The sequence below is a fragment of the Ambystoma mexicanum genome, chromosome 10 (genome assembly GCF_040938575.1).
Source record: "Ambystoma mexicanum isolate Mex_15411 chromosome 10, UKY_AmexF1_1, whole genome shotgun sequence".
Classification (NCBI taxonomy): Eukaryota; Metazoa; Chordata; class Amphibia; order Caudata; family Ambystomatidae; genus Ambystoma; species Ambystoma mexicanum.
The window spans coordinates 58,270,654-58,296,120 of record NC_090932.1 but is presented as its reverse complement, the minus strand read 5'-3'; the positions used below and the strand labels follow the sequence as shown (position 1 = coordinate 58,296,120).

Below are 25,467 nucleotides of genomic sequence, written 5' to 3'. Positions count from 1 at the left end.
GCGCCCTGCCTGGCGACCGTAGAGCCCGACCGTTCGGCGCTCCCGGTGCCAGCGGACTCGCGGTGCTTGGCCTTGTGTTGGACCCCCGTCGCAGGGGCGTCCTCAAAGGTCTTAGAAGACCGCTCGGGTTTCTTCCTCTTCTTCTCGCCTGACGGGCTTTTCCCTTCCAGCCAGTTGGCGAGACGTTGATGGCGGTCCTTCATGGCCCGCTCCGACATGTTGCCGCAAAACGCACAGTCCTTCTCCACGTGCGTCTTGTCCTCATGCAAGCAGTAGAGACAAAAGGAGTGTTCGTCCTCCTTGAAGACGTTCTGCAGCTGGCATCCAGGGCAGATCCTGAACAGCTTTCCGGGCGTCGAGCTTCCCTTCTCCTGGGCCATGTCCGGGCCTGAGAAACTTCTGGAGTCCTCCAAAAGCGTAGCTCGACGAAATCTTCACCCTTGAGGGGGGCAGACGAATCCGACACGGGTCCCCGTTGATCGGATGGAGAGTCGGTGGAGCTTGAGGCTCTTTTGACCGAAAAAAACGAAGTTTTTGAGAAAAAACGTGAAAAAAATAGCACTAACGCTCGAGAGCAATAGCACAAGGATCCCAACACATGAACGTGCGGTAAAAATCTGAAGATGGCTGCCAGAGGTAGAGGGCAGTCATTGGCTGTGGTCAGTATGACGCAGACACCAGTGATTGGTTATTACTACGAAAGACAGATCAGAAACGAAACTGATACTGGTTTTTTCTTTACCGAGGATTCCCAGCCTGACGACGGGGAATATTCATGAGCACGTGAATCCATGCCAGACCCCATGCTGGAGAAGCCTTGGAAGCCCGAGAGCTGGGGAGGAGCCCCTACAAGTCAAACAATGCCTCAGGCTTCCTGAGGGATTTTATCCCAAAAAAAAACCCAAAAAAAACCCCAAAAAAAACCCCAAAAAAAAAAAATAAAAAGATACAATTTGAGAACCCTCGAGGTCCAAGGAGTGCAGGGCCCTCTCTGCCTCAGACTGTCAGTTCTGGAACACCGGAAGGCAGACGTCTTGATTCAGATAAAAGGGTTAATACCTTGGGTAAGACGTTAGGGAGCGTGCGCCAGTGGACTTTGTCCTTGTGGAACGTGGTGAAGGGCTCGCACAAAGAACGCATGCAGCTCACTAACCCTGTGCGCAGAGGTGAGAGCCACTAGTAAAACTGTCTTTAGTGTCACCAAGCGGATGTCCATGGAGGCCATCGGCTCGAAAGGCTTGTGCTGCAAAGCTGCAAGAACCACACTGAGGTCCCAGACCGGGTGCAATCTATGCACCAGAGGAAAAAGCCTAGGCAATCCCTAATATGGGAATGGCCACCAAAGTGCAGCAAGTAGCCACCTGCACTCCAGAACGAGCCAAGTGTGCTGAAAAAGCCAGTGCATCATCCAGAGGGCATGTGGCAAGGTTGAGGCCCTTGACACAGGCCCATTTACTCTTATACTGGGACCAAGTCAAGGGCCTCCGGAATGATGTCTGATGTCATCCGAAAATAGAGCATGCTGAAGCCTCAGCTGGTCAGAAATCAGGTTGCCAGCGCTAGCTTGGCCGGGTCCGGATGTTCCATTGCGCCGCCTTGCTGCGTCACGAATCCCCCTGCTGGAGATAGGAAGGTGGACGGGACCCTGGAAGCACAACTGCACCAGCTCCAAAATCCAAGGTCTCGAAGGACAGTGGGGGACAGTCAGGATGAGGATGCAACCCCCCCCAAAGCCCAGAATTTGCAAAGGGTCTGTTGGAACAGAGGCGTGGGCGGGAATGCATAGCGCCTGCGGCTGTCAGCCGTGCCTACAGTTGGAAGGCATCTCCCAGAGACCACCCCCCCATATCCCAGTCCTGCCCATGAAGCAAACTGGGGCACTCGTAATTCAGAGGGGGGGATGCAAACAAATCCAGGTCTGGACCCCCACAACGCTGAAACAGTGGCAACAAGGAGTCTGTGTGCAACTCGCACGTAGGTGGTGAACCCCAAGCAGGTCAGGTGGACTGGTTCTGCATTGCTGGCCCTGGGAAGTTGGACTGCTGAAATCAAAATACCCTGGGCCCATTCCCCGATTGAAACCGCCTCCATGCAGATGAGGGGGGTCAGTGAGTAATAGAGGGGCAGTGGGTAAGCAGAGGGGGACGGGTGCCACCCTTTTTGGTCATGTAAAACATTGTGGTAGGTCTGGACCAGGACCGCCCTGTCCCTGATGAGGGGCAAAACCATCATGAAGGCCAGGACCAGCGCTCGAGCAGATTGATTGGCAGGAGGGCTTCATTCCTGGACCATGCGCCATGAATCGCGTAGCCATCCAGAGTGGCGCCCCAGCCTGAAAGAGGAGTCCATAGTCACCACCAGGGTGGCCCCAGCCGGGTGAAGAGGGGCCCAATGACACATTGCCATCCGACATCCACCAGCAAAGGTTGGGCAGCAGAACAGTGGTATTGGGATCCTGTCCGACTGATCCACCCCCCCCCCAGTCTCCGGATCCCAATTGGCCGCCAGGTGGAGCTGGAGGCAAGTGTGCTGTTCAGTGAGCACGCAGGAGGCCATCAGGCCCAGAATGTGCTGGAACCATCATGCTGAGATGTTCAAATCGGCCAGAAAGTGTCCCACCGTCGCGGAGAGACAGGAGCCTCTCTGGTGTGGGAGTTGGTTCACTCACTGAAAGGCTGTGTTCCAACACACCCCTAGGAAGACCACAGCCTGGGATGGGCACAACTGACTTCTTTTGGTTGAGGGAGAACCCCAGCTGATGACGGATGTCTGCCAATCGCTGGCAGGAGGGCAGCACCCCCTCTGGTGGCCTTGCCCCCACCAGCCAGTCTAAATTTAAGGGTACAGGTGAAGGCCCTCTAGGCAGAAAAGATAACCACTGTTCAACTTTGTGAAGTCCAGTGGGTATGAGTTCAGGCTGAAGGGCAGCACCTTGTACGGAAAGTGGGACAATAGTGAACCGCAGACATTTTTCTTTATAACATCCAAGGCATGGAAGCGCTAAACCAGACAAACAAAAGGATCAGAAAAATAGGTCAGGGGAATCCAGTATCAAACTCAAGTTCGAAGGACCCTTCAGAAGATAGAGACATACTAATATAAAGGGATAGGTTACTAGACCCACAGCCCACCAGGACACAGTACATATTTGATTGAGCACACCAATAATTAAGCTCAATCCTACGTGGCATCTTCAAATCAAAATGATCTGACAACTCCTGGCCCCGTTCTCTGGCAAAGCCATGCCAGCACTTTTTTACGTAAGGCTTCTCTGGGTTCTTTTCATTCCGACTTCTCAACGTTTGTGATAGTGAAATTACTTGGTACATAAAAAGCCATTGTGGTTTTATCCTTAATTGTTCGCATTTGAGACTTTCCCATGCAGTGTCTTCGATAAGTATCTTGGTTGATTTTTACATTCGCCACTTGAGGTGGATTGGAAGGTATTTGTAATGATTTGCATTCAACAAATGGTGACGTAGGCTCCTGCATTAGCCCACATAGGCAACTAGAGGGGAATATTGCAATAGTTGGATTTACAATGTCTTCAGATGTCAAAGGGTCGATCACATTCTGTGCAGTTTGTGAGGACTGATCCATCCTTTCAGATTGTACAGTTTGACAATGGTTAGCTTTTACTGGATGATAATGTGCGGCTGAAATAGGTTGTAAATCTGTTTGAGACGAGTTATTCACTTTGGGAAGAGGAACTTTATTATCAGTTATCCAACTGATCGACCCAGGTGCAAAAGTCGGAAAAGCTATTAGACAAATGGAGCTCTTTAGAAATATTAGCCTTTATACAAGTCCAATGTGCATGGATAATACGGTCATCCAAAATATTATCAGGCCCTACAAGAACTGTATAGTAGGTGTCAATATTTCTTGATTATCATTCTTCCCTTTTCCTCCAAAAAAGGGCAGATGACTGTAGAGGAGCACTTGTGGGGACATTATTGATCGCGGTTGAAGTCGAGGGGTAGCAACCCCTGTGATGTTCAGATTAGATAACTGGCAAACCAATTCCTTGTTTATACACTTACGAGTGGTAGCCACACCATAAACCTCACCAGTGGCAGGCGGCACATCTGTGCGCCTGCCTGTCTCCTAAGAGTGCTGAGGGCAAGGACCTCGGATAAGCGGTCCCTATTGAGAATTGGGGACATGACCGCCGATCAGCATTCTGCAGGTGTCAGCTCAGACACACTGCTTATCCCAGGGTAGTTTTTTTGGAAGCACATTTTCTTCTTGCCGGCATACTGCACAGGGGCGCCCACGTGTTAATAAAAGAAAGAAAAAGTCAAGGCAACACTTAACTTGTGACATGGAAATCAACCCTAGTGTACCAACAGAGGCACCGACTCACTGAGATAGGTGACAGAATGCAAGGCAGTTTGTAGATGGGCACATGCAGGTACGCATCCTTGAGATCCAGGGAACTCATCCAGTTCCCTGCACAAAGACTGCTATGTGTGCGGGAGTAAATCTTGAAGCATTCCAGCGGTAAAGAGATTTAGAAAGGACAGGTCCAGGACCACCCTTAGGCCAGTCTGGTTCTTCGGTACAAAATTCCTGGAATAGTGAACAGAGCCCCCGTCTACAAGAGCAACCGGTTCCATCTCCAAGAGAGAAAGGCCCTCCCGTAAAAAAAGACGGTGACCCGATCTGATGAGGGAGGGAGGAAGGAAGAGAGAAAACTAAAGCCTGTGGAGACTACGGATAGGATCCACCGGTTCCTGAAAAGACGCTTACAGGTGTCCTGAAAAGGGCCAAACTGAGCCCCATGAGCAAGCTCGGTTGCCTGACCAGGATGTCACTGCTTCTTGGCGCCAGGGGCAAAGTTGGAGCAGAAAAACCTGAGAAAAGTCTGCTGCTGCTACCTTGTGCTGTCGCTGGGCGACTGGTCAGGCCTTCATGCACCGCTTTCTCAGAATCCCTTGAACCTGGAGAAAGCGCAGGGTTTGAGCTCAGTACTGCACTGGGACAGAGGGAAGGATTTCTTTCCAGGCTTTGACAGGACGGCAAAGGACTTGGTGGTTTGAGTGGAGGTTCTTGGTCAAGTGGTCATCGGTTGATGAATGAAAAGGTCCACGCCCTCGACGGGCAGCTCCAGGATCCGTTTCTGCAAGTCAAACGAAAACTTTGTGGTGGTGTACATCCACACCGTCCTCATCTCGACAAGGTACAGCCCTCAGTTGGCTGTGTCGATGTGGGAGACCAAAAACTCCATGAGGTCCAGTGCAATGGCCCAGAAACCTGGCAGCAAGTCTTGAAGGAGACCTGCTTGTCCAGAGGGAGGTCGGCCAGAAATTCTCCGAGCTCACACCACAGCTTCTGTTTAGCCGCAGCAAAGAGGTTGTCTGCGGTGGCCTGCCACAGATGCAGTCCGGAGATGTAATAACAGCGCTTTCCCAAAGATTTGAGGACCATGTCCTCCTTGGATAGACAACTGGAGCTGGCTCCCATGGGAGGAAGATGGCGAAGACAATGATTTCGAATATAAACCTCTTGTTCATCTGGCCGTTGTCCCTGGGTTGCCCCCAGACCTTGTGCCACATGCAGGACATCCTTCTGGAGAGGGATGCCAAACCAGATCGTGGTGCGCTTGCCCAAGACCTCTGCTAGCACTCTACTCCTGGGGGCATTCTCAGGCAGAGGGACCCCCAGGAACTCCACAAGGCCCTGAAGGTGGTCATGAAAAGCCTTAACAGATGTAGAGGGTTCGTCATTGTCGACCCCCCCCACCCTTTTCCAGCCAGAGGTGAGTCCAGGCCCTGTGACAGGTGCAGACGGAGTTCCCCCCCCCCCACACACCCAATTTCACTGAAGACAGGTCAAGCAGCTGTTGAGGGGGTAGCATTGGTGGTACAGGAGGAGGTCGAGGGTTTTGAATGACCAGTAGGGGCTGGACCGGAAGAGGGACAAGCGCTGGAACCAGCAGCCCTGGAGGCGTGGGTGGAGTATCCAAAGGGGGACCAGGAAGGCCCCGCCTGCGAGATGACCTTCACTACATCCTTCAGGCACCCCTTCATCCAATGGGAATGCATAAGAGCAAGCAGAAGCGGTCTTCTCTAGCCGCCGAGTACCTGGGGCCCCAACCCTCCGAAGCACTTGTCCTCTGCTCCTAGTCAAAGCATCAAGGATCCTGCAGGTATGCAAATGAAAGGCTTTGATGGGTAGATGTATCCTTGAGGGTGTCAGAATCTTGTACTGTACGGTCGGCTGCCTCTTCTCGAGGGAAGGGCACTGGATTGTCATGAAAATTCCCAGTCGATGGGTGAAAGGATGACTGCCGACCTAGCAGGCCCGGTCACGCGCCACCTGCCATTTTTAAGCCTTTCGCCACACACTGGCGGGAAGGCACGAAGGGGAAAAAATAAATAAAGGTCTCTGACATGGGAGGATACATTTTGGACGATGCACCCGCAGCAGAAGCGTCGACCTCAGAGACTGCTATGGTAGGCACTAAGCCCTCGGCTGTATGGCAAGTAGTCGAAATGCCTGGCTCACTAGCTTGGAGCAAGCTTCGGTAGGCTGGACGCCCTTGGCAGCTATGCAGTTTGCCGTGCTGGTTTGAGCTGAGGACAGACTGAGGTGGCACGCTACGATTCCCTGATCCCCCTCTGCGTAAAAGAACCTTCTTTCGCCCCCCCCACCCTGAAGGCAGCATGTTGGGCCCCCCCCCCCCCGACCCCCCCTCAGCCTGGTAGCCTGGACAGCCTCAGATCTTCATGCAGAATGCCTGGAAGAGCCACCAGGTCCCTGGGCTTGTGAGCGGTAGCGTTGGAGATGTCGGGCCTACCCGAATCAAAGGAATTCCACCATGGAAACCCTGGGCCGTTGCAGCGCTGCAGGGCCGTGCAGAAAAGCAGACCTACCTTCCCTTGACGAGAGGTCCTGGAGAACAAGCCCTTAAAATGGGGCGGAGTTTTTTCGCTGCCAAAGGTTCCGGTACCGTCCCCATGTTGGGTGACACCCACAAGGATGGAGGAAAAGTGACAGGGTGTATGAATAAGTAGGCTGATAGTCAAGAGACCATTCGGTCAGGTGGGGCTCTGGAGACATGCCGACAAGAATGACCTGGGAGATGGGAATGGAGCACTGAGGCAGTATGGAAAAGGTAACCTAGCGGAGCAGAGGGATGCAGGGGAAATGCAAAAATATATGGGTGAAGGAAAAAGTTACTTACCTGTAACTTCTTCTGCAGCATGGGTCTGGCATGGATTCACATGCTCATGAATATAAGAATACATAGCAGTACACACATGCACGACCACGGGAGGTGGCAAAAGGCTCAACATTAAGCATTACATAAACTCAACATTAAGCAACTCTTACCTCCTCACCAGGCCCACCTTCAGGCGAACCGGTTGCGCAGCACTGCTTGGCCAACTCTGGACTCCTCCCTGGGATCCCGGTCGACGCAGTAGAATTTCATGAAGGTGTGCGTCGACCTCCACGTAGCAGCCCTGCATATGTCCAGCAGGGGCACACCAGACAAGAACGCCATAGTAGCAGCGATCGCTCTGGTCGAGTGGGCTCGGACGGCCGGGCGACGGTCGGTTTGCCAACCGATGAGTGCATGATGCAGCTGGAGAGCCATCTGGAAATGGAAGCCTTCGAGAGGGCCTTCCCTTGATTCACAGGTCCAAAGTTCACAAAAAGCTGTGAGGTCTTCCGAAAAATCCCTGTGCGGTCCACGTAGAACTTCAGCGCTCTAGCTACATCCAGCGAGTGCAAAGTCCTCTCGGCCGGCGACGGGGAGAAAACTGGCAACACGAAGGGCTCATTGAGGTGGAAGTCCGACGGCACCTTGGGCATGAAGGAGGGGTGCGTCCTCAGCACCACCCTCGTCTCGTGGAAAGTCAAGTATGGAGGTTTGTAGAATAGGGCCTGATCTCTCCCACTCGTTGTGCAGACGTGATGGCCACAAGGAACGCTGTTTTCCACGACAGAAATTTCAACGGTGCCGAATGCGGAGGCTCGAATGGCGGCCCCATGAGCCTGGTCAGCGCCACGTTGATCTCCCACGCCAGGGCCGGAGCCTTCACCGGCGGGAACGATCGGAACAGTCCCTTCATAAGTTCCTTCACCAGTTGATGAGACCACAAGGACGGCCGTCCTGGGGGCGTGGCTTGGCGGCCATGCGAGAGTGAGCAGACTCCGAGAGGCTCCCACCAGATCCGACCAAAGATCCTGAGAAAGGCGTATATTAGGAAAAAAAAAACCCAAACAAACGCCAGGGAAAGGCGTCGGAAGACCCAAGGCACACACGGGAGAAGACCCGACGAAAAACGGAGGCCAGAAGAGCGAAAACGAGAAGAGACAGAGACGCGCGGCACTGCCAACAAAATGGCGGGCGCGCAGCGCTGAAAAAGAGACCCGCGTCTCAACACACGAAGAAGGCCGAAGGGAAGGAGTAGAACCGGGCGAGATAGCTGATTAACATCCAGCGCAGGCAGGACCGAAATACCACCAGAGTGGCAGAAATCCGAGACGCCAACTGCAGAGATAGCCGCGCGACACCGACCCGGAGAAGGTGAAGACGGCGCGGCTCAAGAACAGGAAGCGGCCCACGGACCGGAGCTGGAGAACAGCTTTCCCCAGCCGATGCGGAGACGAGCAGCGGCAGCGGGGGCCTAGCGGAACAACGAAAGAACCTGAGCGGTGAGGCAGCGGAGGCGAGGGGCGACCCACAGACCGAGCCCCAGAAGAGCGGAGGTGAGCGTCAACGGCGGAGAGCCAACAGAGCGACGCGGGACCCCGAGAGACGAGGCGGCGGAGACTGGGAGACGACCCGTGGACCGGACCAAGAGAGCCCTCCCCTGACGCGGAGGAGTGTAGAAGCGGCGGAGGCCCAGCAGAACAACCGGAGAACCCGGAAGGCGAGGCAGAACGGATCGAAAGCGGCCTACAGACTGAACCGAGGCAGATTCCCTCGCGTCGAAGCGGAGGTGAGCAGCAGCAGAGCAACGAGGGATCCCACAACGAGAAGAAACGGAGAGCGAAGAGCGATCCATAGGCCGGACCGCAGAAGAGCCTCCCCCGACCGACACGGAAGTGAGCAGCAACGACGGAGACCCAGCAGTGCAACGAGGGACCTCGAGAGGAGAGACAGCGGAGAACGAGAGGCGGCCCACGGACTAGACCCAGAACAACCCTCCCCCTGCCAACGCGGAGGTGCGTAGCAGCAGCAGCGGAACCCGATAGGAGAAGCAGGGAAGAATACGAGGCAGCCCACAGATCGGATCGTTGAAGAAGAGCCCTAACCTGCCAGTCCGGAGCGGAACCGAGGGAGACAGCAGATCAACGCCCAGCCCAAGCAGGATCGGAGCATCACTCGACCGGCAGCGAGACAAGGCACCGACGGCAGCAACAGGAAGAGAAGCCCGAGACAGCACTACAGAAACAGCGCGACACCAAACGGGGAAGGAAGAAGGCGCCGAGACCCACGGACAGGAAGCGGCCCACAGATCGAACCGAAGAAGAGCCCTTCCCTGCCGCAGAGGTGACTAGCAGAGCCGGCAAAGCAGCGGGAGATCCCGAGCAGGGAGGTAACGCCGAGACACAGGAACCAGGCCCAGGGAACAAGAGACATACCGCGGGGCGGGTCAGGAAACCCGAGACCTAACAGAGACGACATAAGAGAAGAAGGTAGCCGCCGTAGTAACGAGGAGAGCAAAAGAATTACATATAGACCCGGACACCACCCCAACCAGCTGCCTCACAGATAACCAGCAAGCGGGGGAGAGAACGTAACAGTCACTACAAACCAAATATCCACCCAGCACAAACAGACCCCCCCCACACAGGCAGAAGCTGGGGGAAGAGCCGCCTCACGCAAGGCACAGACTCCAACCACCCAAAAGCGAGAGGGAAGAGAACACCGGAGAGAGACACGGCAAACGGACAAAGAGGGTAAAGACACAGAGAAATCGCTTAATAAAAAGGTAACACACGCAGGAAGAGTGGAAGCGAGAGTGGGAATTGAGCAAGGACCCACTGAAGCACAAACGAAACCAGACTGAATAGGGCCCAACTACAGGCCAAGAGCAGTGGGTACTAACATGCCAGACAAGCCTAAAAGCGGCAGAGGGAGACAAACAGTCATGGAGACATTCACCCGGAAGAACGACGACCAGCAGCCAGGGGCTGGGGAGAAAGACACGCCGGAGTCATACGCCACGCAAGGAGAGATTAGGCAAGTGGAAAGCAGCATACTGGAAGCCATAGGGGCGTTAAAGACGTCGATAGAAGGCAAGTTAGACGCAGTGATGGTAGATGTGGGACTTCTTAGACAAGATACGAGAAACCTGGCGGAAAGGATGACAACAGTGGAACAACAAGCACAGAGTAACTCAGTGGAAGTGTCCGCCTCGCGAACACAAATGTCGGAAGCACTGGAAAGAATTAATATACTAGAACGCAGAGCTGAAGACGCAGAAGGCAGGGCCCGGCGCAACAACGTACGAATAGTGGGGCTGCCAGAGGGGGAGGAAGGAAGGGACCCCACGAACTACATAGAGAACCTCCTGATCCAAGAAGTGGGAGCAGAGACCATATCCCAAGGCTTCGTGGTAGAAAGGGCACACCCGGCGCTGACTAGAAGACCGCGCCCAGGAGCACCACCAAGACCAATGATCGCAAAAATTATGAACTTTAAGGATAGGGAAAAAATCCTGACTTTCTCGAGAGAAGGAGGGAACATCACAAGGAACGGGGCCAGGATAACGATATATCCAGACTATACGGTACTTGTGCAAAAGCAGAGAGCCCAGTTCTGGCAGACCAAAGAGCGCCTTCGAGCGGCAGGGGTGAAATTCATGCTGCTGTATCCAGCCAAACTAAAAATACTGCATGACGGAAAAACACAGATCTTCGAGACAACGACCGACGCCCAGGAGTGGATGGACCAGCGTGGGATTCCACAGTCGGCAGAGAGGAACGAGCGAAACAGAAACCACCCCCAGCAAAATAGAGACTAGAACCGGGCACGACAAGTATACCCAACGCTACAGGAGCAAGAACAAGACGGTAGAGATGCCCTACCGGGAAGTAACGAAAAGGAGCAACCGACAGCCACCAAGTTGAAAAGCCCACAGTAAAGAGACTTACAAAGGGAGCACAAGACTCGGGGAGAGGGAACCGCCAAGACCCACAGAGAAGCCCCAGTAAAAACAATGTTTATAGTGTCAGTTTCAAGACACTACGCCGCGACAGGCAAGGCCGAGGAGGAAAAAGCGGCACCTGGAAAGCGGTGGAGCCCGAGCAGAGGAGGGGAGGCTGGGCGTTTGTTGACGTTATTTGGGTTAACAGTTATAACAGTTGGGAAGTTAAGGCAAAGCCCGCAAAGAGAGGAGGAGAGCGGAAGAGGAAATAACAGTTGTCACACACAAAGAATCGGCAAGGAAAACAAATTCAGGGGACAGTACCCACAAACAAAAAGCTGGCGGGAAGCACGAGGCAAGACCGCCCACAACAAAGAGCGGCCAACAGAGAGAGAACCGACCCGAGAGAGAAAACGAACGGACGATTCAAAACTCAACAGCCAGAAGAAGGGACACAGATCCCCGGCAGGAACACACCGAGAGAATAAGACACCGAGCGAGCCCATGGGAAAGAACAGGCCGCAAGCGCTAGTCCCCACAAGGACCGAGATGTCTTAAGAATTGTCACGTGGAATGTCAGGGGGATGAACGCATACGTCAAGAGGCTAAGGATTTATACCTGGTTAAATAAAACAAGGACCCACATTGCACTGTTGCAAGAGACGCACCTGACGGCGGAAAAACAGGCCAAAATAAAGAAAAAATGGGGAGGCCAGATGTATAGTGCAACATACTCCAACTACGCCAGAGGAGTCATAACCTGGGTCGCCCCGGGCGTCCCATTCCAGCTCATCAACCAAGAGAAAGACACGGAAGGGAGAATCCTGGTAGTCCATGGGATGCTAGAAAATCGGGAGATATGCCTCGTGAACACCTATGCCCCTAATCACGACGCTACGGCCTTCTTCAGAACGCTCCCGCCCCGGCTGGCCCCGTACAGGAATGCAACGATGATTTGGGCAGGCGACCATAATTGCACACTGGACCCCCGGCTGGACAGGTCGGATAATAAGCACAAGAGAGTGGCGCCGCCAGCGAGAGCACTACAACAGATACTAGACCAGCTCGGACTCGAGGACGTCTGGAGGAAGGTACATGGGGAAGAGAGGGGATACACGCATTATAGTGCCCCACACAAGACATTCACACGGATAGACTACCTGTTTACGGGCAAGGAGACACTGGGGGAATTCACTGAGGCATACATACACGCGCGAACCCTATCTGACCACGCCCCCCAGACGATCACATGGGCGCACACACACAGGAGAGCCCCTCCCTATACCAACATGGAGGTTGAGGGCAGAGGCATTATTGGACGCGGGCTTCCAGGAACACATCCAAAGCGTAATAGAAGACTATTTTGAACATAATGAGGGTAGTGTGGAAAGCACAGGAACGGTCTGGGAGGCCTTCAAGGTGGTAGTCAGAGGGGAGGCGATGGGGAAAATGGGAGGTCTCAGGCGAGAAACCCTAGCACAACTAGATGAGTTAGAAAGGAAAATCGAGAAGGCTGAGAGACAAGCGGGGGAGAAGGGGGCGGAACAAGAGAACCTCACCACCCTGCGACAACAGTGCGTGGAGACCTGGGAAAGATTGGGACGACTAGACTACGGGAAATATATACAGAAACTACATGCTGAGGGGGACAAGCCTAGCAGACTCCTGGCCTGGCTAACCAAGCAGGAGACTAAGCGGGAGCCAATCAATGAAATTCAGAACAGCAAAGGAGAGGTGATAAGGTCCCAAGAGGGAATAAACGAGGTGTTCTCGCAGTTTTACGAGGACTTATACTCCAGGGTCCAGGAGGCAGAAGAGGGGGACCTGAAGGAAGCCCTCGCGGAAATTAGACTCCCACAATTGACGGAGGAACAGGCCCAAATATTAGACGCCCCTCTCACTGTAGAGGAACTAACGGAGGTAATCGCCCAGCTCCCGACAGGGAAATCTCCGGGGCCAGATGGGCTCCCGGGGGAATTTTACAAACAATATAAAAATGACATAGCCCCGAGACTGCTAGAAACACTAGAGGAAGCATACGAGAAAGGAAGACTCCCGAGTAGTATGTCAGAATCTATAATAATCCCGATCCTTAAACCGGACAAGCCCCCCCCTCGAATGCGGTTCCTATAGACCGATTTCCCTAATAAACCAGGACTCCAAGATCCTGACGGCGGCACTAGCCAACCGCCTGAAAAGAGTGCTACCCACCCTGATCCACACGGACCAGACAGGGTACGTGCCAGAACGGAACACGTCCTGGAACCTGCGCAGACTCCACTATGTTATAGAAAGGACAAACCAGGAGGGAGGGGAGTGTGCTGTAGCCTCACTGGATGCAATCAAAGCATTCGATTCGGTGGGATGGGACTGGCTCCTGGGAACGCTCACCCACTATGGGATTGGACAAGGGTTTACAAGATGGATAGAACTACTATACAAAGACCCGAGAGCGAGAGTCAAGACGGGTAGACAAGTTTCTAGGGAATGGGGCATAGAGCGAGGCACAAAGCAGGGATGCCCCCTGTCCCCAATGTTATATATCCTGGCCCTGGAGCCGTTCGCAGTATTCCTAAGAACGGATTACAAAGACACGGGCATAGAGATAGACGGGGAAACACACCAGATATCCATATACGCAGACGATATACTCCTTTACATACAGAACCCACGCACCCACCTGCAGGACTTACTAGAGGCGCTGCGCGCGTTTGGTAGGTTATCCGGAATAGTGGTCAACAGAGAAAAATCCGTGCTGTTTCCCCTGGCAGGCCTACGCGCAGTGCCGTCAGATCAATTACCGCCTCTGGGCATCACGTGGGCCCCGAACACCTTCAAATACCTAGGAGTGGAGATCTATCACGACACCAGGGAAACACACGCAGGTAATACACAAATAGCTTTAGACAAAATTGAAAAGGCTATGAAATTCTGGCAGACGCTACCGTTGGGCATGATAGGCCGGGCGGCACTACTAAAAATGACAGTCCTACCCCGACTCTTATATTACTTCACGAACATCCCATACAACATACCAAGGCCCTTCTTCAAGCGCCTACACACTATGGCGAGAACCTTCCTATGGGGAGGGGGACGAAACAGGGTGGCACTAAGCACACTACAGAAAAGCTATGAGTGGGGGGGCATCAAACTCCCAGATTTTGAATATTACTATTTGGCAGCACAACTCCAATTTGTGGTGCGATGGCTGGGCGAGGAGCCCTCAATAGATGCAATAATTATTGGGCCAGCACTCCGGAGGTACCACCTGAGAGAATTATTATGGGTCAATGCCGCCCAAGCCAAAGACCTACCCAAAATAGCCCAACTAGGCCGAACACTATGGAAAAGAGCCTGGAAGACACAGGGCATACGAGACCCCTACTCAAGACATATCCCACTGGCGGGGCTGGTGGACACCCGAGTGGCCAGCCTGACCACGTACAGGGCACAATGGGAAGACAAAGGTGTGGCCCAAATTGGGGACCTGTGGCGTGACGGACAGTGGGTTGAATTCCAGACCCTGATGGACGAACAAGATGTACACAGGGGCCAATTCATCCTGCACAATAGCCTAGTTCAGACAATAAAGAAGAGGTGGAGCACTATGCCAGAGCCTGAGGACACCGAAGGGGAACTAGAGGCATGGTACGATATATCCGAAGGAGGTCATACGGTGTCCAGACTCTATGAGCAAATACTGGGACACACCAACAAAAAAACACTAACAGCACGGATGAAGTGGGAAGAGGAACTGCAACAACCCTTCGAAGACGAGGAATGGAACAAAGTCCTCATGTACACAAAAAAGGTGTCCAGAAACGCCAGGTTCAGACAACTGCAGATATACATAGTACACAGAGCATATCTAACCCCCAAGAGAATGTCAAAGATGGGAGAAGGACAAACCCGGAGCTGCCCGCGGTGCCGAGACGAACAGGCCGACATGGTGCACATGTTCTGGTCGTGCCCGCAAATAGCAGACTTCTGGAACACGGTGCGAGAAAAGGCGTTGACAGCAGACATACAGATGCCAGCAAGAACGCCAGCAACATACCTATTGGGCCTGTTCCCAAGGGGGCACCGGCAGATGACACACGTGGCAAAAATGAAGGATTTAATGACAATACTAGCGAAACGCCGCATAGCGATGGCATGGAACAAGAGCGAAGGCCCCTCGAAGGAAGGATGGTGGGCCGACCTACAAAAATGGGCAATAGCAGAGACGGCAGTCTGGACGAGAGCTACACAAGGGGGAGAGAGCGACAGTGGAGCCAGACTACAAGCATGGAACTCCCTGGTGCAAGACCTGTTTGGCAGCGGAGGCGAGGACGATACGACTGACATTACCGATCCAGGTGACTCAGGAAACGATGAAATTGAACCGCCCACGTCGGGAGGCACTACATAATTCAGAAGAAGAGAACTAACGGGAAGAGAGAGACGAGGTCGTGACCAGCGCGGACTCTGAACAGTGCAACTCCAACTGGGAAAGACCAGCAAACACATGCAAAGACAAGACCAAGGGAAATTCCCAGGGAAAGGAGGGAGGCCACCGGGAGACTGGCCCCTCCGCTACGAACTTGACAACGGCCGGCGCCGGCCCCGAGGCGGCAACGGACCACGAACATACTGCGGCAGCCTTTGGGGAGAGGGAGGGGGGGGAGGAAAGGGGAAAGGAAAATGGGAGGGGGACTTTTGTTTCTGTTTTGTTTGTTCTCTCCCATTCCTTTTATGTTGTAAAACCAATAAAAAAGAAGTTAAAAAAAAAAAAGAAGTTGCATAAAGGGAAGTAAGAAAAAAAAAAAAAAAAAAAAAAGAAAAAAAGGACGGCCGTCCTGTAGTTCTGGTGTATCGGGAGATCGCTGCAAAGTGGATCTTGATGGAAGAGTGAGCTAGTCCCGCCTTGCCAGTGATAGCAGGTACGGCAGCACTTGAGGGGCCGTAATTCGCAGAGGGTTAATCTTCTGTGCACGGCACCAGAGAACCTCTTCCACTTGTGTCCGTAGCACTAGAGTGGAGGACGCCCTGGCCTTTGCAAGCACCTCCTTGCAGTCCTTGGAGCGACTCCGGGTCGTGATGGAGGATGGCGCCTCCTTCCCTGGAGAGAAGAGCCGCGTCTGTCGACAGTCTGACTGGGGGAGGACCGGGGGGAGAGATGCTGACAAGTCCAGAAGGTCCAGGAACCAGATCTGTCTCGGCCACGCCGGTGCAACGAGGATCATCCTGCACCTGGACCTCTTGAGTTGGTTGATGAGTCGGAGCGGCAACGGAGGGAACGCATACAGGTACAGGCTGTCCCAGGGGAACGTGACCGCATCGCCCATGCTCCTCGGCTGGGGAAACATGCTGTCGAACCTCTGCCACTTGGAGTTTGTCGCTGTCGCAAACAGATCGATCTGGGGTTTGCCCCATCGTTGGAAAAGTCGATCCACTTGATCCTGACGCAGTTCCCACTCGTGGCACGAGCGCAGCTCCCTGCTGAGTGAGTCGGCGAGGACGTTCTTTGTTCCTGCTAGATGGAGGGGCACCAGAAACATACCCTGGGTGACGGCCTAGTGCCACAGATCCTGGGCCTCCTTGGACAGGGCTGGGATCTGGTGCCTCCCTGCTTCCGGATGAACATCGTGGTGGTGTTGTCGGTGAAGATCCTCACCACCTTGCCCTTGAGGGACGGGAGAAATGACCTGAGGGCCCAGAACACCGCTCAGGATGTTGATGTGGAGTGACCTCTCCTCCGGGAGCCAAAGGTCTCTCGCGTGCAGATCTCCGGTGTGCGCTCCCCAACCCTCCAGGGAGGCGTCTCATCACCGTCTCCTGATGTACCGGGGTCTGAAAGTCCTTGCCCGCAGCGAGGTGCGCGCGAGTGCCCCACCATCGAATCGCTTGGCGGAAAACCTTGTTGAGCAGGATCCTGTCTTCGGAGCTGCCCGTCGCTTGTATCCAATGGGCATCGAGGAACTCTTGTAGAGGACGCATCCGTAGCCTGCACAGGCGCACCAGGTAGATGCATGAGGACATCATGCCGAGCAGGGACTTGATGGATCTCACCCTGGCCACGCCTGTGGCCAGCAGGGGCTGCACCTTGCCTAAAATGGCCTTCGTCCTCTCCGACAGCAAGGCCACTCGCGCCACTGTATCGAGCTTGGCTCCCAGAAACAGTGCGAGCTGCGACGGGACCAGGTGGGATTTCGCATAGTTGATGGAGAAGCCCAGATCTGTGAGAACGTGGACGGTCTCCGCTGTGTGTTCGACGGCGAGTTCTCTTGTTCTTGCACGGATGAGCCAATTGTCCAGGTAGTGGTAGACGTGGATCCCCACAGGCGCAGCTGCGCCGCCACTGGTGCAAGGCACTTGGTAAACACCCTGGGTGCCAACTTCAGCCTGAATTGGCAGGGCCTTGAATTGGTATTGCCAACCTTGGACTACGAATCTGAGAAACATTCGGTGTCCTTTTAGAATGGGGATGTGGAAGTAAGCATCTGTTACGCTCACCTGGCTCCCACAGGGACGTCGGTCGGACCCGGACTGCTGCAGCCTCCACCCACGTGATGCGTAGTGCAGCGATGACTGACTGGATCTGCCCTCCTAATCTTGTCAGCTTGACCCGTAGAAATATTCTCCTACAAGTGGAGAGATGGATTTAGCCACTTGTGAATTCAAGTGATAGCACCCCCACTGTCCTCCCCACTAATCACCTCTGAAGCGCCCTCTCAGCATTCTCACCTTATATTTTTGAAGGATGAGCCCTCCATCCTGCGAAGCACACAGGGGCGCGTTGATGACCAGTTACTTCACTGGCCTGAAGACATTGGAAGAGTTGTAGACGAATCCCGACTCCAAAAGGTCCTGGCGAAGAGCCGTAAGTATATAGTTCGTAAGAGTTCAAAATGTCTGGAACTCACTCCTGTCCAATTCCTTTTATCTTGCAGCTTTGACCCAATAAGAAGATTGACAGCTGAAAGCGCTCCGGTAAAAGTCTGTTACCAAACACTGTCTGGTAAATAATGCCGAGGGTTAAACTTGCTGCTTTCTCATCTTACAGGCACGGCAAAAGAAGATGTGGCGTGCTGATGAATTATACCTCCGGCGGTAAATCAGGTAAGCATATGGCGGCTAAAGAAATGGTCTCTGTCTGTTCTCTCTGCTCACCTTGTTGTTTCTTGTCCCCCTTAGGTGCCGGGATTCGGCGATGTAAAGATGGAGACAGCGCCGGATTGAAGAGATTCAGTATGGCGCAGCGCTGCTGCTGGCAATGCGACGCGTTTAAAACAGTCTTTCCTTTGGTTTGAAGATGCGATGAATCCGGAATAAGTAAAGAAATCAGGTAATACTCTTGTTCTAACCTTTGCTTCTTTCCAAGTGCTCCAGGTTCGAGGCGGGCGTGGCAGAAGGCTGGATGCTGCTGCTGGCACGGTGAACGTTACGCTGCTGGATTAAGAATAACTCGAAGCGTGTGCTGCTCTTCGGGCGTGGTTTAAATAGCCTCCAAAGTAGTCCCAGGTAGGTATTCCTCCCCGACCACACCCGAGTAACAAATAGTCCCTAAGGTAAAGTAGTCCCTTCCAGGCCTCACATGGGCTTGGATCTTCTTGAAGCATGTTCTTCATCAGGTAAGTGTGCACCTATGAGCCTGGCGCCATAGGCGCCAGAACTGATGTCCCATATGGCGCCAGGACTGAACCTGGACAGCCCCTAGCAGGGATTGCTGGGTTTTCTCAAGGAGACATGCCTGCTCCCGTGGCTGATGGACGTGGTCTGGATGCCCGGGGGTATGCATCATGACAGCATCCTCCAAGTCCAGCGACGATAGGAAGTCGCCCTCCTACAGTTGTCCCAGCACGTGCTGGAGGGTGACCATCCCGAACTTGTGCCTTGATGTATTTGTTTAGCCGCCGCAGGTCCAGGATGGGGCGCCAACCGCCTGGCTTCATTCGGACGAGTAAATACCTAGAGTATACTCCGGAGCCTCTTCGGGACAAGCTCGATGGCACCCTTCTTGAGCATCGCCCTTGTTTCTAACAGCAGTTGAGGGACGCGATTTTCCTTCCTGGCCACAGGAAGAATACGGGGGCACTTTCTTTGAAATTCAAGAATGGGCCAGGGCATCCAGCACCCAATGGTCGGTGGAGATGGACTCCCACACGCTGACGAACTTCGCCAGCCGCCCTCCCACCGGGGTGCTCCGGTGGGGTCCCGACGCTACGGCCGGTTCAGTCCTGCTTGAGGTGGCCTTGCCGACGACTAGATCCTCCTGACTTACCGTGTCCTCTATAGGCGTCCTGCGTCGAGGAGCGGGCCACCTGGCGGTACGAGGAGCCGCCGCCGGATCCCTTGGAGGCACCCTGTCTGCCTCCGGCGTTCCAAAAGGGCGGCCGTCATTGCTGCAACACTCCCAAGGCCCGAGCCGTCTGTCGGTCTTAATGGCCTGCAGTGACTCATCCACTGTTTTTCCAAACAGGTTGTTCCCGTCGAAGGGCATGTCCAAAACTCTGGTTTGCACGTCCTGGCGGAAATCAGTTGCCTTGAGCCATCCCCGCCATCTAAGGCAAACACTGTTGCCCAACTAGCGGAATCTGGTGTCAGCGATATCAGTGGCCACCATTATGGCGTGGTCCGACGCCACCTCAACTTCCTGTAGGATCTCCAGGGTCTCCGACCTCTTGTCGTCCGGTAGGAAGTCCAGCAGGGGAGCGATCTTGTACCACAGCTCCCTGTCGTAGCGGGCCACAATCGCTAGGGTTTTGGCTGCCTTAATTGTCATCGCCGCAGACGAGATGACTCGTCGTCCCATGGTGTCCAGCTTCTTTCCGTCGCTGGGAGGTCGAAGTTGAGGATGACGCCCCTGCCGCCTTCTTCTTGGCCGCCGCCGCTCAGACAACCGAATCCAGGGTCGGCTGTGCCCTATGGCACAAAGGGGCAGAATCGGGGACATGGTACTTCTCGTACCAATCCCTCTTGGCAGGCGTCGTGGACGGGTTCTTCCAGAGAGCAATTCCCTCCTCCCAGATATCGTCAATCAATGGTACCGCAAGGACCATCTTCCTCTTGGCCTTGCGCCGCTGATAGAGGAAACCTTCCTTCTTCTGTTCCTCAGGGCAGAGCTGAAAAAGCTTGGATGCCCTGGCAATCATGGCGTGGAAGGAGCCAATTTCGTCGGGCGGGGAGGCCCAAGGGAGTGGTGATGGAATGCCCATCCCGTCGTCATCCGTCCCAGTCGTATCCGTTCCCGTGTCATCCCTAGGATCAGGGGAAGGAGAAGGCTCAGCGGGCCGCGACGGCTGGTAAGGCGGGGGGGAGCGGGTTGAACTCTGCTCCGCTTGTTTGGAGGGCTTCCCGATGGGCCCGGTTCTGCTGTGTCGTGCATTGGGGTGAGGAGCAATCTCGTCCATCTCTGTGCATAAGGTTTGGATTGCCATCAAAATTGCCACGGAGTTGTCCTGAGGCTCAGGCACTGGCTGCGATGGTTGCTCTTCCTCCACGGGAGTCGCCGGCGCCACCTTCGTGCTTTGTCCGCCTCCTCGGGGGTTCCCCCGTGGGACCGGACCTCTTGAGGCCCTTCACGACTTCAACCAGCTCCTCCTCAGAGGCTGTATCCGTGTCCATTACGGCCACTGCCCCTCCCACCTCTTTTTCCACCGGAGTCTTCACGGTGGTCTTATCGATGGGCTGAAAAGAGGATTCCCTCCGTGACGGCAGGGAAACTCTGCGCCCCGAGGTCGCCTCCACTGGGTTAGCCTCCACAGGCTTCGCCAGGGCTGCGAATCCCTCAATAGAGGCCTTCACGGGGTGAATCAAGGCCTTCACCACCTTGGGCATGCTTGAGGCCTTCGCCTTGGGGGAGAAGTCACCGCCTCGCTCCCTCTCGGCTGATCCCTTCGAGATCGACCGGGGCCTCTCCAGATGCTTAGCCGGGTTCTCGGATTTTCTCTTCTCCGAGCCAGAGCGTTGGCTCATGGATGGTGTCAGTGAAAGCGCGCCATGCCTGGCAGCTCAGGAGCACGACCCTTTGGCACTCCCGGTGCCCACGGACTCACTGCCTTCTGTTGGGCCCCCGTCGCCGGGGCGCCCTCACAGGACTTAGAAGACTGCTCGGACTTCTCACCTGCTGGGCCCTTCTACAGCCAGCTGGCGAAGCAGGTCCGAAGATCCCCGAGTCCGTTCCGACAAGTTCTTGCACAACGCACAGTCCTTTAGTCTTCGTGAAAGCAGTAGAGACATCTTGAATGCTCATCCTCGAAAACATTCTGTAATCCGCATCCAGGGCAGTTCCTGAACAGCTTGGATCTGGGCGTTGCTCTTCCCTTGTCCTGGGTCATGTCCACGAGGTAGGCCTCAGATCTTCTGGAATCCTCCAAGAAGCGCAACTCGACGAAACTTCGCCCTTGAGGGGCGTAGAAAATTCCGAAACGGGTCCCTGTTGATCGAAAGTAGAAACGGGGGTGCTTGATGCTCGATTTACCGAAAAAATGAGATTAAACATTTTGAAAAAACACAAAACGCAGTAAAAGCTCGAGAGCTATAGCACGAGGACTCCCAACACTTGAACGTGTGGTAAAAATCTGAGGCTGGCTGCCGGGGGCGGGGCTTAGGGAGAGGGCAGTCATTGGCTGGGGGCAGTCTGACCCAGAGACCAGTGATTGGTTACTACTAAGAAAGATCAGAAACGAAACTGATACTGATTTTTTCTTTACCGAGTATTCCCAGCCCCGACGGGGAATATTCATGAGCATGTGAATCCATGCCAGATCCCATGCTGGAGAAACATAATCGCCCTACGAATGTCTGGTCACATTCTCACGACACTCCTCTCTGATCTCGTCTCTCTGATCTCGTGTCAGGTTCCACGTTTAGTCTGCAGGCCAGGAAGGAACCCTGGAAGTAATGGAGGAGTGGGTGAGATGTTGGAAGAAAGCTGGAATTGAAAATGTTTTCTTAGGAAAAGATTGTCAAGGCCTAGTTTTCCTTAACACTTCTAATGTAGCAGGTAGGTGCGACTCCCAGCTCAAGGTGGAGGCGACTCTTAGAGCCGATTGGTTGGACTGCACCAGTGAGGTAGTTTGGAATCCTGCCAAAGACTCTAAAGCTGCCTTTCATTCAGCCATCTATAAAGTGAAGATCACAGAACTTTGAGCTCCAGAGAAATTCTATGAAAATACACAGTCACAGAAAAAAATAAAACAAATATTAATGAAATCTGAATAGAGCAAAAGAAGAAAGCAGGCGAACACTTGCAACTACAACGCCAAGTGAATATTTCCAGTGAACAAAGTTCGTTTGAACAAAGAAGCTGTAGTGTATGTGTAAATAAACCGTTAATAGTTCAGCAGCTGGGAGGAACTGCAAGCGTTGGGGAAGATTGGTCTTCTTTCCATAGTTCGCTCACACACAAGAAGGGTATTGGAAGCGGTTCAGGTTAGAAATCAAGCTGAGAAAGGTTTGCGCGTGCACCGTCAAATCCGTTTATAGAGGTGCGTGGGTGTTTGATCAACTTTGCGTTAGGAATCTAACCTTTACTAACAGCGTCGCACTCCGGAAAAATGAAATTAAGGTGCGTGCAAGAAAAGGTCTGCGCTGAGTGCGTACAGAGACTGGAAGGAAATGCTGCGAGTCCTTGAGTGAAGGACCTTCGTTTTTGCACGTTTGCGACGTGCGCGCATGGCCAACTCCCCCCAGACCCTCCCCCATGCGGGTCATGGAAACCTTGTTCTCATTGGGTTTTTCAGAGAGGGAGAAGAGTGTCGGTAATCGCGCGGCCACATCAGAGATGAGCGCAGTGAAAGACAGCGCGGTGTGAGGAACTTTAAGTGAATATCGTTCAAAGTACACGGAGGAAAACTGCACCAGCAGAGTATGAGCGCCAAGTCAATATAGTGTAAATAGTTAAGGCAGAAAGGGAAGACATGCCAGTTTTTGCTGGAATTTCCGTTCTAAAAAAAGAAAAGGGTGGTTTTAAAAAGAAAGAAACGACAAATGTGAAGCAAAGAATTTGATAATACCAACACTTAATCCAGGAAGTCATCCTAGGGAGAGCAGTAACACGTTTAACAAAAGGCCTTTCAGCTAGTGGCAATGGCTTAGAGGTAAATCATTATGGGGAGGTATAAATAACCCAGTGGCAGGACAAAAGCAGAACTGTTATAATCTCACACAAGTATATTTGTCTATAGGTCGGCCAGTCATCGAGTAGGCGAATGCAGAGAGAACAGCAAAAACAGTTTATTGTATCCACTCTCCCCCCCCCCCCCCCCAACCTTGCAATTCTGAACTAAAGGATTGTAGCATGGGCGAACTGGGGGGCGGGGTGGGGGGTTGGCGGAATCCTCGTCTGCTCCTGCAGGAAAGTAGTTCCGAGACCCGAGACCTCGTCATTAAGACATCAGTCAATTGATCGCTTATATGCACCTCCTGACTGAGTAAAATGATACTTTATTGCCAACCCTCTTAGTGCCGTCAGAAACTCAATGGACTCCACACTCGGTTCACGTGGCAAAATGATATCTTGCCAGGGTCTTATTCTCCATCACCTCATAGCGTTTGTCCATTCCGCAAGGCTCACTTCAAAATGCCCTTCATCACCCAACCCCACGGTTGTGGCAGTCTAACACCTCCTGACCTGCAGCACTCAAACAGTGAAATCGGCCTCATTTGAACAATTTGGTCCAAAAACAGCCAGTAAATATTTAAAAAAAACCTCCTTCCCATCTGCCCACCTTACAATAGGTTCTCCAGGTGAAGCTAAAAAGATAGACGGCCCCGATGCATTTGTAATTGCCCCTTTAAGTAATTTTAAAAAGGACTGTGCTGAGGAAGAAGTTCCAGTAATGAATACTGAGCAGGATTGCCTGCTGAAAGTATTGGGACAAGGAAGAAGCCCCCCCCCACCCCACCCGACCCCCCAGCTGCTGTAGATAGCCCACCGCTAAATCCAAGATGGCTGCTGCCCATCCAACATTAGTCACAACAGGTGCCAAACACAAAATGGCTGCATGCACCACTTTCCAACCAGCTGGCCCCACCAACCTTGATACAATGCTGTCATGGGGCGGTTCTTAACAGACCCGCCCTAGAACGTCACCATCTTGGAAACCTTACAAATCCACAAAGTAAACCCAATCTCCCAGTCTATCGGAAAGGCATCCATGAAGGTCCCTGTTCATCCATCCAAGACTTGATGTTTAGACCATTTAGGAATAAAGATAGAGGTAACTCAAATGAAGGGTTGAAAATGTTGGTCTGAAACTGCGTCTTAATCAAAGAGCCAGCAAATTAGAGGTTGAATGTTGTGCTAAGTACAAGGGGATCTTGATAGAAGAGTATTAAAAACTAGTCATCCAATTGAAAAGGGGTCATGGATTTGACATCTTGGAGATCGAATGTCAATTAAAAAATATGTATGGTAATTTAGTTGAAGAATGAATGCTACAACGTTCGGTTTTTACATTTTCCAACAAGAATTTTCTTTTTAACACTCGACTAAAAGCAATGAATGGCAGGGTATGGGGAGGAAAACTAAAGTTGCACACTGTTTCCATTTTTATCAGTTGATGTCAAAACAGAAACTGGACGTCCAACTATGCTGACTCCAACAGTTTGCAATAGTACAAGCGCCTCCCTGCTGCTGCCTAATCCAAAGATCAAAGTTACAAATTTAACTTACCTGCCTGCACTCTGCATCGCAACATAATGCTCATCATTCCACACTTTATCCATCAAAAGTTGGGTAAACTGATCATGAATGTAGGTAGCCAGAACTTCATCTTGTTCAGAGCCCGCTTCATGCAGAGAACTAGAAACTCTCCTGAATGGCAAAAAAAGAATCATTTTAAACTAAAGCCTTCCTAGAAAGTTTCCAGTATAATTGACAATTTAAATTTCAATCAAGTACAGATTTATGAAAACCTGAACAGACTGCCTCCACGATGAGTTCAAGAGGCATGAAATTGCTTGGAGAACATCTGGATGTGGAAGGTTATGGAAACCAGAATGCGTTGTTCCCCCCCCCCTCCTGCCACGCATTTGTAGCAAGACATCAACATTCCAAGTTTGTAGACAAATCCCATGTCCTCTACATACTCAGTGGAGGCCCTCATTGGCACTAGAAATTAACCTTACAGGTAGCAGAACATTTCAATAAAGGATGAGACCACAATCGCACAGGTTTCGCTTTTGATGTGGGTTAATGCCACCATCCATCCATATCCACATATGACATTTTTCTGGAAATCTAGCATTAAAAACAGTTTTGACAACCTATTGTCACTTCAAGAAAGCATGTTGATGGACCCAAAATATGGCAGAACGGAAGACAATCATGTGCCTATTCAAGGCTGCAACAATAGCTCAGTCATTCCCTTGG

At 52.8% G+C, this 25,467-nt stretch overlaps 1 protein-coding gene across 3 annotated transcripts in view; it reads right to left on the bottom strand.

The window, feature by feature from the left end:
* Positions 1-25,467, bottom strand: part of TFRC (transferrin receptor) — an 858,836-nt gene that overhangs the window by 651,480 nt on the left and 181,889 nt on the right. For all 3 annotated transcript variants that reach the window (XM_069617499.1, XM_069617501.1, XM_069617500.1), the window contains exon 5: positions 24,769-24,909. In XM_069617499.1, coding sequence (XP_069473600.1) covers positions 24,769-24,909 — 141 coding nt within the window. The remainder of the gene's footprint in view (positions 1-24,768; positions 24,910-25,467) is intronic.